This window comes from Mobula hypostoma, chromosome 20, assembly GCF_963921235.1.
Source record: "Mobula hypostoma chromosome 20, sMobHyp1.1, whole genome shotgun sequence".
Lineage (NCBI taxonomy): Eukaryota > Metazoa > Chordata > Chondrichthyes > Myliobatiformes > Myliobatidae > Mobula > Mobula hypostoma.
The window spans coordinates 1,359,451-1,376,857 of NC_086116.1; the positions used below are offsets into that span (position 1 = coordinate 1,359,451).

General features: G+C 55.8%; 1 protein-coding gene across 1 annotated transcript in view; it reads right to left on the reverse strand.

Moving 5' to 3' along the window:
- The window catches only part of LOC134359584 (dynein axonemal heavy chain 3-like), a 542,314-nt gene that overhangs the window by 243,277 nt on the left and 281,630 nt on the right, over positions 1–17,407 (reverse strand). The window contains exon 34 of the mRNA XM_063073083.1: positions 11,918–12,094. Within this exon, the coding sequence (XP_062929153.1) occupies positions 11,918–12,094 (177 nt within the window). The remainder of the gene's footprint in view (positions 1–11,917; positions 12,095–17,407) is intronic.

Here is a 17,407-nt window from a genome sequence, read left to right on the forward strand (position 1 = left end):
ATGGAGAGAGGGGGATGGAGAGAGGGTGATGGAGAGAGGGGAAAGAGGGTGATGGAGAGAGGGGGAGAGAGGGAGATGGAGAGAGGGAGATGGAGAGAGGGGGATGGAGAGAGGGGGATGGAGAGAGGGAGATGGAGAGAGGGGGATGGAGAGAGGGGAGAGAGGGTGATGGAGAGAGGGGAGAGAGGGAGATGGAGAGAGGGGAGAGAGGGTGATGGAGAGAGGGGAGAGAGGGTGATGGAGAGAGGGGGAGAGAGGGAGATGGAGAGAGGGGAGAGAGGGAGATGGAGAGAGGGGAGAGAGGGTGATGGAGAGAGAGGGAGAGAGGGTGATGGAGAGAGGGGGAGAGAGGGTGATGGAGAGAGGGGGAGAGAGGGAGATGGAGAGAGGGGGAGAGAGGGAGATGGAGAGGGGAATGGAGAGAGGGAGATGGAGAGAGGGGGAGAGAGGGGGATGGAGAGAGGGGAGAGAGGGTGATGGAGAGAGGGGGAGAGAGGGAGATGGAGAGAGGGGGAGAGAGGGAGATGGAGAGGGGAATGGAGAGAGGGAGATGGAGAGAGGGGGAGAGAGGGAGATGGAGAGGGGAATGGAGAGAGGGGGATGGAGAGAGGGGAGAGAGGGTGATGGAGAGAGGGGAGAGAGGGTGATGGAGAGAGGGGAGAGAGGGTGATGGAGAGAGGGGAGAGAGGGTGATGGAGAGAGAGAGGGAGAGAGGGTGATGGAGAGAGGGTGATGGAGAGAGGGTGATGGAGAGAGGGGGATGGAGAGAGGGGGATGGAGAGAGGGGAGAGAGGGGGATGGAGAGAGGGTGATGGAGAGAGGGGAGAGAGGGTGATGGAGAGAGGGGGATGGAGAGAGGGGAGAGAGGGTGATGGAGAGAGGGGGAGAGAGAGAGGGGGATGGAGAGAGGGGAGAGAGGGGGATGGAGAGAGGGGAGAGTGGGTGATGGAGAGAGGGTGATGGAGAGAGGGGAGAGAGGGTGATGGAGAGAGGGGGATGGAGAGAGGGGAGAGAGGGTGATGGAGAGAGGGGGAGAGAGAGAGGGGGATGGAGAGAGAGGGAGAGAGGGGGATGGAGAGAGGGTGATGGAGAGAGGGGGATGGAGAGAGGGGAGAGAGGGTGATGGAGAGAGGGTGATGGAGAGAGGGGGATGGAGAGAGGGGAGAGAGGGTGATGGAGAGAGGGTGATGGAGAGAGGGGAGAGAGGGTGATGGAGAGAGGGGGATGGAGAGAGGGGAGAGAGGGTGATGGAGAGAGGGGGAGAGAGAGAGGGGGATGGAGAGAGGGGAGAGAGGGGGATGGAGAGAGGGGAGAGTGGGTGATGGAGAGAGGGTGATGGAGAGAGGGGAGAGAGGGTGATGGAGAGAGGGGGATGGAGAGAGGGGAGAGAGGGTGATGGAGAGAGGGTGATGGAGAGAGGGAGAGAGGGTGATGGAGAGAGGGGGATGGAGAGAGGGGAGAGAGGGTGATGGAGAGAGGGGGAGAGAGAGAGGGGGATGGAGAGAGAGGGGAGAGAGGGGGATGGAGAGAGGGGAGAGAGGGTGATGGAGAGAGGGTGATGGAGAGAGGGGAGAGAGGGTGATGGAGAGAGGGTGATGGAGAGAGGGGGAGAGAGAGAGGGGGATGGAGAGAGGGGAGAGAGGGGGATGGAGAGAGGGGAGAGAGGGGGATGGAGAGAGGGTGATGGAGAGAGGGTGATGGAGAGAGGGGAGAGAGGGGGATGGAGAGAGGGTGATGGAGAGAGGGTGATGGAGAGAGGGGAGAGAGGGTGATGGAGAGAGGGTGATGGAGAGAGGGTGATGGAGAGAGGGGGATGGAGAGAGAGGAGAGTGGGTGATGGAGAGAGGGGGAGAGAGAGAGGGGGATGGAGAGAGGGTGATGGAGAGAGGGGGATGGAGAGAGGGTGATGGAGAGAGGGGAGAGAGGGTGATGGAGAGAGGGTGATGGAGAGAGAGGAAGAGAGGGTGATGGAGAGAGGGTGATGGAGAGAGGGGAGAGAGGGGGATGGAGAGAGGGAGAGAGGGTGATGGAGAGAGGGGAGAGAGGGTGATGGAGAGAGGGGAGAGAGGGTGATGGAGAGAGAGGAAGAGAGGGTGATGGAGAGAGGGTGATGGAGAGAGGGGAGAGAGGGGGATGGAGAGAGGGAGAGAGGGTGATGGAGAGAGGGGAGAGAGGGTGATGGAGAGAGAGGAAGAGAGGGTGATGGAGAGAGGGTGATGGAGAGAGGGGAGAGAGGGTGATGGAGAGAGGGGAGAGAGGGGGATGGAGAGAGGGTGATGGAGAGAGGGGAGAGAGGGGGATGGAGAGAGGGTGATGGAGAGAGGGGGATGGAGAGAGGGTGATGGAGAGAGGGTGATGGAGAGAGGGGAGAGAGGGTGATGGAGAGAGGGTGATGGAGAGAGAGGAGAGAGGGTGATGGAGAGAGAGGGTGATGGAGAGAGGGTGATGGAGAGAGGGTGATGGAGAGAGGGTGATGGAGAGAGGGGGATGGAGAGAGGGGAGAGAGGGTGATGGAGAGAGGGGAGAGAGGGTGATGGAGAGAGGGGAGAGAGGGTGATGGAGAGAGAGAGGGAGAGAGGGTGATGGAGAGAGGGTGATGGAGAGAGGGTGATGGAGAGAGGGGGAGAGAGGGAGATGGAGAGAGGGGGATGGAGAGAGGGTGATGGAGAGAGGGTGATGGAGAGAGGGTGATGGAGAGAGAGGGGGAGAGAGGGTGATGGAGAGAGGGTGATGGAGAGAGGGTGATGGAGAGAGGGTGATGGAGAGAGGGTGATGGAGAGAGGGGAGAGAGGGTGATGGAGAGAGGGTGATGGAGAGAGGGGGATGGAGAGAGGGGAGAGAGGGTGATGGAGAGAGGGTGATGGAGAGAGGGGGATGGAGAGAGGGTGATGGAGAGAGGGTGATGGAGAGAGAGGGGGAGAGAGGGTGATGGAGAGAGGGTGATGGAGAGAGGGTGATGGAGAGAGGGTGATGGAGAGAGGGTGATGGAGAGAGGGGAGAGAGGGGGATGGGAGAGAGGGTGATGGAGAGAGGGTGATGGAGAGAGGGGGATGGAGAGAGGGGAGAGAGGGTGATGGAGAGAGGGTGATGGAGAGAGGGTGATGGAGAGAGGGGAGAGAGGGTGATGGAGAGAGGGTGATGGAGAGAGAGGGGGAGAGAGGGTGATGGAGAGAGGGTGATGGAGAGAGAGGAGAGAGGGGGATGGAGAGAGGGTGATGGAGAGAGGGGGATGGAGAGAGAGGGAGAGAGGGTGATGGAGAGAGGGTGATGGAGAGAGGGGAGAGAGGGGGATGGAGAGAGGGTGATGGAGAGAGGGGGATGGAGAGAGAGGGAGAGAGGGGGATGGAGAGAGGGGGATGGAGAGAGGGTGATGGAGAGAGGGGGATGGAGAGAGAGGGAGAGAGGGGGATGGAGAGAGGGTGATGGAGAGAGGGTGATGGAGAGAGGGGAGAGAGGGTGATGGAGAGAGGGCGATGGAGAGAGGGGGAGAGAGGGTGATGGAGAGAGGGGAGAGAGGGGGATGGAGAGAGGGTGATGGAGAGAGGGGAGAGAGGGTGATGGAGAGAGAGGGTGATGGAGAGAGGGGGATGGAGAGAGGGGGATGGAGAGAGGGGGATGGAGAGAGGGGGATGGAGAGATGGAGAGAGAGGGTGATGGAGAGAGGGGAGAGAGGGTGATGGAGAGAGGGTGATGGAGAGAGGGGAGAGAGGGTGATGGAGAGAGGGTGATGGAGAGAGGGGAGAGAGGGTGATGGAGAGAGGGTGATGGAGAGAGGGGAGAGAGGGTGATGGAGAGAGGGTGATGGAGAGAGGGGAGAGAGGGTGATGGAGAGAGAGGGGGATGGAGAGAGGGGAGAGAGGGTGATGGAGAGAGGGTGATGGAGAGAGGGGAGAGAGGGTGATGGAGAGAGGGTGATGGAGAGAGGGAGAGAGGGTGATGGAGAGAGAGGGGGATGGAGAGAGGGGAGAGAGGGTGATGGAGAGAGGGTGATGGAGAGAGGGGAGAGAGGGTGATGGAGAGAGGGTGATGGAGAGAGGGGAGAGAGGGTGATGGAGAGAGAGGGGGATGGAGAGAGGGGAGAGAGGGTGATGGAGAGAGGGTGATGGAGAGAGGGGGATGGAGAGAGGGGGAGAGAGAGAGGGTGATGGAGAGAGGGTGATGGAGAGAGGGTGATGGAGAGAGGGTGATGGAGAGATGGAGAGAGAGGGTGATGGAGAGAGGGGAGAGAGGGTGATGGAGAGAGGGTGATGGAGAGAGGGGAGAGAGGGGGATGGAGAGAGTTTGATGGAGAGAGAGGGGGATGGAGAGAGGGGAGAGAGGGTGATGGAGAGAGAGGGGATGGAGAGAGGGGAGAGAGGGGGATGGAGAGAGGGTGATGGAGAGAGGGTGATGGAGAGAGAGGGGGATGGAGAGAGGGGAGAGAGGGTGATGGAGAGAGGGGGATGGAGAGAGGGGGATGGAGAGAGAGGGATGGAGAGAGGGTGATGGAGAGAGGGTGATGGAGAGAGGGGGATGGAGAGAGGGGAGAGAGGGTGATGGAGAGAGAGGGGGATGGAGAGAGGGGAGAGAGGGTGATGGAGAGAGAGGGGGATGGAGAGAGGGGAGAGAGGGTGATGGAGAGAGGGTGATGGAGAGAGGGTGATGGAGAGAGAGGTGATGGAGAGAGGGTGATGGAGAGAGGGTGATGGAGAGAGAGGGGGATGGAGAGAGAGGGGGATGGAGAGAGGGGAGAGAGGGTGATGGAGAGAGAGGGGATGGAGAGAGGGTGATGGAGAGAGGGTGATGGAGAGAGGGGGATGGAGAGAGGAGAGAGAGGGGGATGGAGAGAGGGTGATGGAGAGAGGGTGATGGAGAGAGGGGGATGGAGAGAGGGTGATGGAGAGAGGGGGATGGAGAGAGGGGGAGAGAGGGTGATGGAGAGAGAGAGGAGAGAGGGTGATGGAGAGAGGGTGATGGAGAGATGGAGAGAGAGGGGGATGGAGAGAGGGGAGAGAGGGTGATGGAGAGAGAGGGGGATGGAGAGAGGGGAGAGAGGGTGATGGAGAGAGGGTGATGGAGAGAGGGTGATGGAGAGAGGGGGATGGAGAGAGGGTGATGGAGAGAGGGGGATGGAGAGAGGGGGAGAGAGGGTGATGGAGAGAGAGAGGAGAGAGGGTGATGGAGAGAGGGTGATGGAGAGAGGGGAGAGAGGGTGATGGAGAGAGAGGGGGATGGAGAGAGGGGAGAGAGGGTGATGGAGAGAGGGTGATGGAGAGAGGGGAGAGAGGGTGATGGAGAGAGAGGGGGATGGAGAGAGGGGAGAGAGGGTGATGGAGAGAGGGTGATGGAGAGAGGGGAGAGAGGGTGATGGAGAGAGGGTGATGGAGAGAGGGGAGAGAGGGTGATGGAGAGAGGGTGATGGAGAGAGGGGAGAGAGGGTGATGGAGAGAGGGTGATGGAGAGAGGGGAGAGAGGGTGATGGAGAGAGAGGGGGATGGAGAGAGGGGAGAGAGAGAGGGTGATGGAGAGAGAGAGGAGAGAGGGTGATGGAGAGAGGGGAGAGAGGGTGATGGAGAGAGGGTGATGGAGAGAGGGGGATGGAGAGAGGGTGATGGAGAGAGGGGAGAGAGGGTGATGGAGAGAGGGTGATGGAGAGAGGGGGATGGAGAGAGGGGAGAGAGGGTGATGGAGAGAGGGGAGAGAGGGTGATGGAGAGAGGGGAGAGAGGGTGATGGAGAGAGGGGAGAGAGGGTGATGGAGAGAGGGGGATGGAGAGAGGGTGATGGAGAGAGGGGAGAGAGGGTGATGGAGAGAGGGTGATGGAGAGAGGGGAGAGAGGGTGATGGAGAGAGAGGTTGATGGAGAGAGGGGGATGGAGAGAGGGGAGAGAGGGTGATGGAGAGAGGGGAGAGAGGGTGATGGAGAGAGGGTGATGGAGAGAGGGGGATGGAGAGAGGGGAGAGAGGGTGATGGAGAGAGGGGAGAGAGGGTGATGGAGAGAGGGGAGAGAGGGTGATGGAGAGAGGGGGATGGAGAGAGGGGAGAGAGGGGGAGAGAGGGTGATGGAGAGAGGGTGATGGAGAGTGGGGAGAGAGGGTGATGGAGAGAGAGGTTGATGGAGAGAGGGGAGAGAGGGGATGGAGAGGGGGATGGAGAGAGAGGTTGATGGAGAGAGGGGAGAGAGGGGGATGGAGAGAGGGGGATGGAGAGAGGGGGATGGAGAGAGGGGGAGAGAGAGAGGGGAGAGAGGGTGATGGAGAGAGGGTGATGGAGAGAGGGGGATGGAGAGAGGGGGATGGAGAGAGGGGGAGAGAGAGAGGGTGATGGAGAGAGGGTGATGGAGAGAGGGGAGAGAGGGGGATGGAGAGAGGGGGAGAGAGAGAGGGTGATGGAGAGAGTGGGATGGAGAGAGGGGGATGGAGAGAGGGGGATGGAGAGAGGGTGATGGAGAGAGGGGGATGGAGAGAGGGTGATGGAGAGATGGGAGAGAGGGGGATGGAGAGAGGGTGATGGAGAGAGAGGGTGATGGAGAGAGGGGAGAGAGGGGGATGGAGAGAGGGGGTGAGGGTGATGGAGAGAGGGTGATGGAGAGAGGGGAGAGAGGGGGATGGAGAGAGGGGGATGGAGAGAGGGTGATGGAGAGAGGGGAGAGAGGGTGATGGAGAGAGGAGAGAGAGGGTGATGGAGAGAGAGGTTGATGGAGAGAGGGGAGAGAGGGGGATGGAGAGAGGGGGAGAGAGAGAGGGTGATGGAGAGAGGGTGATGGAGAGAGGGGAGAGAGGGGGATGGAGAGAGGGGGAGAGAGAGAGAGGGGGATGGAGAGAGGGGGATGGAGAGAGGGGAGAGAGGGAGGGTGATGGAGAGAGGGGGATGGAGAGAGGGGAGAGAGGGTGATGGAGAGAGGGGAGAGAGGGTGATGGAGAGAGGGTGATGGAGAGAGGGGAGAGAGGGTGATGGAGAGAGGGTGATGGAGAGAGGGGAGAGAGGGGGGAGAGAGGGTGATGGAGAGAGGGTGATGAGAGAGAGGGGGATGGAGAGAGGGGAGAGAGGGGGATGGAGAGAGGGGAAGAGAGGGTGATGGAGAGAGGGGGATGGAGAGAGGGGAGAGAGGGTGATGGAGAGAGGGGGATGGAGAGAGGGTGATGGAGAGAGGGTGATGGAGAGAGGGGAGAGAGGGTGATGGAGAGAGGGTGATGGAGAGAGGGGAGAGAGGGTGATGGAGAGAGGGTGATGGAGAGAGGGGAGAGAGGGTGATGGAGAGAGGGTGATGGAGAGAGGGGAGAGAGGGTGATGGAGAGAGGGTGATGGAGAGAGGGGGATGGAGAGAGGGGAGAGAGGGGGATGGAGAGAGAGGAAGAGAGGGTGATGGAGAGAGGGGGATGGAGAGAGGGGAGAGAGGGGGATGGAGAGAGGGGAGAGAGGGTGATGGAGAGAGGGGGATGGAGAGAGGGGAGAGAGGGTGATGGAGAGAGAGAGAGAGGGTGATGGAGAGAGGGGGATGGAGAGAGGGGAGAGAGGGGGATGGAGAGAGGGGAGAGAGGGTGATGGAGAGAGGGGGATGGAGAGAGGGGAGAGAGGGTGATGGAGAGAGAGAGAGAGAGGGTGATGGAGAGAGGGGGATGGAGAGAGGGGAGAGAGGGTGATGGAGAGAGAGGGAGAGAGGGTGATGGAGAGAGGGGAGAGAGGGTGATGGAGAGAGAGAGAGAGGGTGATGGAGAGAGGGGGATGGAGAGAGGGGAGAGAGGGTGATGGAGAGAGGGGAGAGAGGGTGATGGAGAGAGAGGGAGAGAGGGTGATGGAGAGAGGGGAGAGAGGGTGATGGAGAGAGGGGGATGGAGAGAGGGGGATGGAGAGAGGGGAGAGAGGGGGATGGAGAGAGGGGAGAGAGGGTGATGGAGAGAGAGGGAGAGAGGGTGATGGAGAGAGGGGAGAGAGGGTGATGGAGAGAGGGGGATGGAGAGAGGGGAGAGAGGGTGATGGAGAGAGGGGGATGGAGAGAGGGGAGAGAGGGTGATGGAGAGAGGGGAGAGAGGGTGATGGAGAGAGAGGGAGAGAGGGTGATGGAGAGAGGGGAGAGAGGGTGATGGAGAGAGGGTGATGGAGAGAGAGGAAGAGAGGGTGATGGAGAGAGGGTGATGGAGAGAGGGGGATGGAGAGAGGGTGATGGAGAGAAGGGAGAGAGGGTGATGGAGAGAGGGGAGAGAGGGTGATGGAGAGAGAGGGTGATGGAGAGAGGGGAGAGAGGGGGATGGAGAGAGAGGGTGATGGAGAGAGGGGAGAGAGGGGGATGGAGAGAAGGGGAGAGAGAGAGGGTGATGGAGAGAGGGGAGAGAGGGGGATGGAGAGAGGGTGATGGAGAGAGGGTGATGGAGAGAGGGTGATGGAGAGAGGGTGATGGAGAGAGAGGAAGAGAGGGTGATGGAGAGAGGGTGATGGAGAGAGGGGAGAGAGGGTGATGGAGAGAGAGGAAGAGAGGGTGATGGAGAGAGGGAGAGAGGGTGATGGAGAGAGAGGAAGAGAGGGTGATGGAGAGAGGGAGAGAGGGTGATGGAGAGAGGGAGAGAGGGTGATGGAGAGAGAGGGAGAGAGGGTGATGGAGAGAGGGTGATGGAGAGAGGGTGATGGAGAGAGGGTGATGGAGAGAGGGGAGAGAGGGTGATGGAGAGAGGGTGATGGAGAGAGGGTGATGGAGAGAGGGGAGAGAGGGTGATGGAGAGAGAGGAGAGAGGGTGATGGAGAGAGGGTGATGGAGAGAGGGTGATGGAGAGAGGGGAGAGAGGGTGATGGAGAGAGAGGAAGAGAGGGTGATGGAGAGAGGGGGATGGAGAGAGGGGAGAGAGGGGGATGGAGAGAGGGGAGAGAGGGTGATGGAGAGAGAGAGAGAGAGGGTGATGGAGAGAGGGGGATGGAGAGAGGGTGATGGAGAGAGGGTGATGGAGAGAGAGGGAGAGAGGGTGATGGAGAGAGGGGAGAGAGGGTGATGGAGAGAGGGGGATGGAGAGAGGGGAGAGAGGGTGATGGAGAGAGAGGGAGAGAGGGTGATGGAGAGAGGGGAGAGAGGGTGATGGAGAGAGGGTGATGGAGAGAGGGTGATGGAGAGAGAGGGAGAGAGGGTGATGGAGAGAGAGGGAGAGAGGGTGATGGAGAGAGGGTGATGGAGAGAGGGTGATGGAGAGAGGGTGATGGAGAGAGGGGAGAGAGGGTGATGGAGAGAGGGTGATGGAGAGAGGGTGATGGAGAGAGAGGAAGAGAGGGTGATGGAGAGAGGGGGATGGAGAGAGGGGAGAGAGGGTGATGGAGAGAGAGAGAGAGAGGGTGATGGAGAGAGGGGGATGGAGAGAGGGGAGAGAGGGGGATGGAGAGAGGGGAGAGAGGGTGATGGAGAGAGAGGGAGAGAGGGTGATGGAGAGAGGGGAGAGAGGGTGATGGAGAGAGGGTGATGGAGAGAGGGGAGAGAGGGTGATGGAGAGAGGGGAGAGAGGGGGATGGAGAGAGGGGAGAGAGGGTGATGGAGAGAGGGGGATGGAGAGAGGGGAGAGAGGGTGATGGAGAGAGAGAGAGAGAGGGTGATGGAGAGAGGGGGATGGAGAGAGGGGAGAGAGGGGGATGGAGAGAGGGGAGAGAGGGTGATGGAGAGAGAGGGAGAGAGGGTGATGGAGAGAGGGGGATGGAGAGAGGGGAGAGAGGGTGATGGAGAGAGGGGAGAGAGGGTGATGGAGAGAGGGGAGAGAGGGTGATGGAGAGAGGGGGATGGAGAGAGGGGAGAGAGGGTGATGGAGAGAGGGGAGAGAGGGTGATGGAGAGAGGGGAGAGAGGGTGATGGAGAGAGGGGAGAGAGGGTGATGGAGAGAGGGGAGAGAGGGTGATGGAGAGAGGGGGATGGAGAGAGGGTGATGGAGAGAGGGGAGAGAGGGTGATGGAGAGAGGGGGATGGAGAGAGGGTGATGGAGAGAGGGGAGAGAGGGGGATGGAGAGAGGGTGATGGAGAGAGAGGGTGATGGAGAGAGGGGAGAGAGGGGGATGGAGAGAGAGGGTGATGGAGAGAGGGGAGAGAGGGGGATGGAGAGAAGGGGAGAGAGAGAGGGTGATGGAGAGAGGGGAGAGAGGGGGATGGAGAGAGGGTGATGGAGAGAGGGTGATGGAGAGAGAGGAAGAGAGGGTGATGGAGAGAGGGTGATGGAGAGAGGGGAGAGAGGGGGATGGAGAGAGGGAGAGAGGGTGATGGAGAGAGAGGAAGAGAGGGTGATGGAGAGAGGGGAGAGAGGGTGATGGAGAGAGGGTGATGGAGAGAGGGTGATGGAGAGAGAGGGAGAGAGGGTGATGGAGAGGGGAGAGAGGGTGATGGGAGAGAGAGAGGGTGATGGAGAGAGGGGAGAGAGGGTGATGAGAGAGGAGAGAGGGGATGATGGAGAGAGGGTGATGGAGAGAGGGAGAGAGGGTGATGGAGAGAGAGGGAGAGAGGGTGATGGAGAGAGGGGAGAGAGGGTGATGGAGAGAGGGTGATGGAGAGAGGGGAGAGAGGGTGATGGAGAGAGGGGGATGGAGAGAGGGGAGAGAGGGTGATGGAGAGAGGGGAGAGAGGGTGATGGAGAGAGGGTGATGGAGAGAGGGTGATGGAGAGAGGGGGATGGAGAGAGGGGAGAGAGGGTGATGGAGAGAGGGGAGAGAGGGTGATGGAGAGAGGGTGATGGAGAGAGGGGAGAGAGGGTGATGGAGAGAGGGGGATGGAGAGAGGGGAGAGAGGGTGATGGAGAGAGGGGAGAGAGGGTGATGGAGAGAGGGGGATGGAGAGAGGGTGATGGAGAGAGGGGAGAGAGGGTGATGGAGAGAGGGGGATGGAGAGAGGGTGATGGAGAGAGGGGAGAGAGGGTGATGGAGAGAGGGGGATGGAGAGAGGGGGAGGGGAGAGAGAGGGAGAGAGGGGGAGGGAAGGGGAGCTTGGTTAGAGAAGAAGAAGATAGGAGGAGAGGCAGAGAATTTGAGAGGTTCAGGAGGGAAGTAAAGAGCTTCGAACATTGTTAGCTGAAGATACAGCATCAGAGCTTAAACTCGGGTAATTGGGAAGTTGAAATTGGAGGAGAGCTGCAGGTCTGAGGGAAGGGGGAAGCACAAGGGGACAGGACATTAAACATAGAAATGTTGCTCATCAGAAAGTCTGTGTGAGGGGTAAGAACAGGAGTCACTGGGAAGGCAAAAGCTGGTGAGGAATGAACACAGGTTGAAGACTTTGGATGGCCTTAGACTTAGGAAGGTGGCCAAAAGTGAAATGTAAGTTTAGAGGTGGTACAGCGAGCTGAGGAATTAAGCAGCTAACGCAGAACGAGCATGTGATGTTGTTGGAGATACCTGCTGTTGGGAACATCATGTGGTCCACAGCTGATGATATTTTAGATGCCAGGAGAGTGAACGGGAGTGCGATTGGGAAATGGAGTTTATAGTGTCACAGTACAAGCTTCAATGGTTGCATTAATAATGTCCTGTCTTTGTTTGCACTTCTTATCCATGATTGCTCCTAAATGGCTCAGTGTTAACAGACAGGAACATTATGTGGTCACACAAATGCAACGTTTCCTGTGCAGTTCTGCAGAGCCTTATTATAGCTCTGTTCAAAGTAAATTATGCTGAGGCTGGTAACCAGTAATCCAGTCACAGTATTAACATCAGACAGAGTCACAGGAGACCACAGACACTGGAACCAGGAGCAATGCAGAAACTGCTGAAGCGATTCAGGAGGAAAGACAGCATCTGTGGAAGGAAATGGACAGCCGACATTTCAGGGCATGACCTGCTGTCTGACCTGCCAGTTTCCTTCTAGGATTATTATCAACCCGGTCGAGGTCACAAAGCCAGCCCCGACCTGACAACACCGACTTGGAGCTCAGGGGCACCACTTGGCAGCTGAGGGCAAATGAACAATGTCTCCCCCCGCATGTATTACCTGTGCTTCGATAAAGGGTCGAGAAGGCCACCAATGGACCAGATTATGGAGAAGAAGGCATAAGCAACGAGTGCACTGGTGACTTCCTGTGGTGCTTTCTGCACCGCGGCTGAGCAACTTTTCTCCTCCGTGGCCTTGAAGGCGTGAGAAATCTCCTCCTCCTTGTCATCAGAGAAGCTGGAATGCAGGACACCATGAGTGAAACCTTCAGCGGCCCATGCTGCGGGGAGCACGATGACCCAGCAGTTCAACAATGCAGAGGGGTCTAGGCAGGTCAGGTTCAAAATCCTCCCTCCACCCTCACCTGGAAGAAACATATCTGCAGAAAGCACATCATTTTACACGTCTGATCACTGCTCCTTGATGTACAATTAAATAGAATTTTGAAGGCTGTGAGTGGAACAGCTCAGGATTTTCAGAGCGAAGGCACTTTACTACTCGAGGCAAAGGGAGGTAAGACTGCGCAGGTGCATGACGTCAGTCAGTAGAACGGGAAAAGGTTAAAAAGAAGACCACCATATCCAGCGGGCAGCAGGGTGAGAGGGCACAGTGCTAGGCCTTTGGCTCAACGGGCTTAGGCGGTAACGGGATGAGGCGAGGTAGATTTACCGGTGTTAATTGCAGAAAAGATGTATGTGTGTGAGGCTGGTGTTCTGTGCTCGGTGTCAGATGTGGGAGGTCCTGGAGACTCCCAGCCTCCCGGACGGCCATATCTGCACTCGGTGTGTTGAACTGCAGCTCCTATGGGACCGTGTTAGGGAACTGGAGATGCAGCTCGATGACCTTCGTCTGGTCAGGAAGAGCGAGGAGGTGATAGAAAGGAGTCATAGACAGGTGGTCACACCAGGGGCCACGGGAGACAGACAGATGGGTCACAGTCAGGAGGGGGAAGGGGAAAAGTCAGGTGCTAAAGAGTACCCCTGTGGCTGTGCCCCTAGACAATAAGTACTCCTGTTTGAGTGCTGCTGGGAGGGGCGGGGGGGGACGGCCTACCTGGGGGAAGCAACAGTGGTCGCGCCTCTGGCACAGAGTCTGGCCCTGTGGCTCAGAAGGGTAGGGAAAGGAAGAGGATGGCAGCAGTTATAGGGGACTCTATAGTTAGGGGGTCAGACAGGCGATTCTGTGGACATAAGAAAGAAACTCGGATGGTAGTTTGCCTCGCAAGTGCCAGGGTCCAGGATGTTTCAGATCACGTCCATGATATCCTGCAGTGGGAGGGAGAACTGCCAGAGGTCGTGGTACATATTGGTAACAATGACATACGTAGGAAAAGCGAGGAGGTCCTGAAAACAGACTACAAGAAGGAAGTTGAGAAGGAGGACCTCAAAGGTAGCAATCTCATGATTACTGCCTGTGCCACGTGACAGTGAGTATAGGAATAGAATGAGGTGGAGGATAAATGCGTGGCTGAGGGATTGGAGCAGGGGGCAGGGATTCAGATTTCTGGATCATTGGGACCTCTTTTGGGGCAGGTGTGACCTATACAAAAAGGATGGATTGCACTTGAATCCGAGGGGGACCAATATCCTGGTGGGGAGGTTTACTAAGGCTACTGGGGAGAGTTTAAACTGGAATTGTTCAGGGGTGGGAACCGAACTGAAGAGACTGGGGAAGAGGAGGTTGGCTCACAAATAGAGAAAGCTTGGAGACAGTGTGTGAGGCAGGATAGGCAGGTGACAGAGAAGGGATGCACTCAGACCAATGGTTTGAGATGTGTCTATTTTAACGCAAGGAGTATTGTGACCAAAGCGGATGAGCTTAGAGCATGGATCAGTACTTGGAGCTATGATGTGGTGGCCATTACAGAGACTTGGATGGCTCAGGGACAGGAATGGTTACTTCATGTGCCGGGTTTTAGATGTTTCAGAAAGGACAGGGAGGGAGGGAAAAGAGGTGGGGGTGTGGCACTGTAGATCAGAGATAGTGTCACGGCTGCAGAAAAGGTGGAAGTCATGGAGGGATTGTCTACGGAGTCTCTGTTGGTGGAGGTTAGGAACAGGAAGGGGTCAATAACTCTACTGGATGTTTTTTATAGACCGTCCAACAGTAACAGGGATATCGAGGAGCAGATAGGGAAACAGATCCTAGAAAAGTGTAATAATAACATTTGTCGTGGTGGGAGATTTTAATTTCTGAAATATCCATAAGACTTCGGCGGTAAACGGGAAGAGGCGACAGCGAAGCTCCAGCTCTCTTTTTTTCTCCCCTCCCCCCTTCGCGAATCGGCCTGGACAGACAGGAACAGCAGGGCTCTCACAGCTGACGGTACGAGCTAACGGTTTAAAAAGTTCGTCTGTTTGGCGAGGTAAGTGGATGAGTAGACTTATTTTTCCCTGTTTCATTCCTGTAGAATTAGGTAGCATGCCTGCAGGGTTAGTGCTTTGTTCAGGGTGTCAGATGTGGGAATCCTGGGAGACCTCCAGCCTCCCTGATGGCCACATCTGCGCCAGGTGCACCGAGATGCAGTTTCTGAGAGACCGTGTTAAGGATCTGGAGCTGCAGCTTGATGACCTACTGCTTATCAGGGAAAGTGAAGAGGAGCTACAGGGGTCAGAAAACTGGGTCACTGTCCAAAGAGGGAAGGAAAATGCCCGGATAGTGGAGTGCACACCTGTGGCTGTCCCCCTCAGCAAGAAATATCTTGTTCTGGATGATGTTGAGGGGGATGACCTGACAGGGGATGCCCACGGTGACCAGATCTCTGGCGCTGTTGTGCAGGAGAGGAGGGAGAAGAGGAATGTGGTAGTCATAGGGGATTCCATAGTCAGGGGAACGACAGGAGATTCTGTGAGTCTGATAGAGATACCCGCATGGTGTGTTGCCTCCCAAGTGCCAGGGTACAGGATGTCTTGGATCGGGTCCTGAATATTCTGAAGGGGGAGGGTGAGCAGCCAGTTGTCATGGTACATGTTGGTACCAATGACATAGATAGGACAAAGGAGGAGGTCCTGAACAGAGATTTCCAGGAGTTAGGAAGGAAGCTGAGAAGCAGGACCTCCAGGGTAGTAATCTCGGGATTGCTACCTGTGCCATGTGCTAGCGAGGGCAAGAATAGTCGGATCAGGCAGATGAATGTGTGGCTGAGAGACTGGTGCAGGGGGCAGGGCATCAGATTCTTGGATAATTGGGATCTCTTCTGGGGGAAGTATGACCTGTTCAAAAAGGACAGATTACACCTGAACCCAAAGGGGACCAATATCCTGGCGGGAAAGTTTAATAGAACTGTTAGGGAGGGTTTAAACTAATTTGGCAGGGGGATGGGAACCGGAATGACAGAGCAGAGGAAGGGGAAAACAGAAATAAATCTAAGATAGTGAGCAGTAAAGTTTAATACTGACAAGTGTGAGGTATTGCACGTTGGAAGGACAAACCAAAGTAGAACATACAGGGTTAATGGTAAGGCACTGAGGAGTGCAGTGGAACAGAGGGATCTGGGAATACAGAGACAAAATTCCCTAAAAGTGTCGTCACAGGTAGATAGGGTCGTAAAGAGAGCTTTTGGTACATTGGCCTTTATTAATCGAAGTATTGAGTATAAGAGCTGGAATGTTATGATGAGGTTGTATAAGGCATTGGTGAGGCCGAATCTGGAGTATTGTGTTCAGTTTTGAGAAGAGGCAGATGGAGTTCAACACAGACGTGTGAAGTTGTTCATTTTGGTAGGTCAAATATGATGGTAGAATATAGTATTAATGGCAAGACTCTTGGCAGTGTGGAGGATCAGAGGGATGTTGGGGTCCAAGTACATAGGAGTGCAGAGAAGGTTTACAAGGATGTTGCAAGGACTTGAGAAACTCAGTTACAGAGAAAGGTTGAATAGGTTAGGACTTTATTCCCTGGAGCCTAGAAGAATGAGGGGAGATTTGATAGAAGTATATAAAATTATGATGGGTATAGATAGAGTGAATGCAAGCAAGCTTTTTCCACTGAGGCAAGGGGAGAAAAAAACCAGAGGACAAGGGTTAAGGGTGAGGGGGGAAAAGTTTAAAGGGAACATTGGGGGGGCTTCTTCACACAGAGTGGTGGGAGTATGGAATGAGCTGCCAGACGAGGTGGTAAATGCGGGTTCTTTTTTAACATTTAAGAATAAATTGGACAGATACATGGATGGGAGGTGTATGGAGGGATATGGTCCGTGTGCAGGTCAGTGGGACTAGGCAGAAAATGGTTCGGCACAGCCAAGAAGGGCCAAGGGGCCTGTTTCTGTGCTGTAGTTTCTATGGTTTTCTATGGTTTCTATTTATTTCTGTTTTCCCCTTCCTCTGCTCTATCATTCCGGTTCCTATCCCCCTGCCAAATTAGTTTAAACCCTCCCTCACAGCTCTTTTAAACCTTCCCACCAGGATATTGATCCCCTTTGGGTTCAGGTGTAACCTGTCCATTTTGAACACGTCACTTCCCCCAGAAGAGATGAGGAAGTGGAGGGGTGGGTTAGTAAGATTGCTGATGACGCGAAGGTTGGGGTGTTGTGGATAGTGTGGAGGGCTGTCAGAGGTTACAGTGGGACATTGATAAGGATGCAAAACTGGGTTGAGAAGAGGCAGATGGAGTTCAACACAGACGTGTGAAGTTGTTCATTTTGGTAGGTCAAATATGATGGTAGAATATAGTATTAATGGCAAGACTCTTGGCAGTGTGGAGGATCAGAGGGATGTTGGGGTCCAAGTACATAGGACACTCAGAGCTGCTGTGCAGGTTGACTCTGTGGTTAAGAAGGCATACGGTGCATTGGCCTTCATCAATCATGGAATTGAATTTAGGAGCCAAGAGGTAATGTTGCAGCTATATAGGACCCTGGCCAGACCCCACATGGAATACTGTGTTCAGTTCTGGTCGCCTCACTACAGGAAGGATATGGAAACTATAGAAAGGGTGCAGAGGAGATTTACAAGGATGTTGCCTGGATTGGGGAGCATGCCTTATGAGAATAGGTTGAGTGAACTCGGCCTTTTCTTCTTGGAGTGACGGAGAATGAGAGGTGACCTGATAGAGGTGTATAAGATGATGAGAGTCATTGATCGTGTGGATAGTCAGAGGCTTTTTCCCAGGGCTGAAATGTCTGCCACAAGAGGGCACAGGTTTAAGGTGGTTGGGAGTAGGTACAGAGGAGATGTCAGGGGTAAGTTTTTTTACACAGAGGGAGGTGAGTGCGTGGAATGGGCTGCCGGCAACGGTGGTGGAGGCGGATATGATAAGGTCTTTTAAGATTTTTATGGATAGCTAAGAAAAATAGAGGCTATAGGTAACCCTAGTAATTTCTAAAGTAGGGACATGTTCAACACAACTTTGTGGGCTGAAGGGCCTGTATTGTGCTGTAGATTTCTATGTTTCTGTGGAAAAATCAAATTAGCAGGCAGTCCATCCTTCATTTAACTTCTCTCTATATTTTTATAGAGACTCTTACTGTATCATCCTGTCAGTTTCTGCTGTTTAATCATTTCCATGGTAACACATACATTTGCATAAGACTATAAGATATTGGAGCAGAAA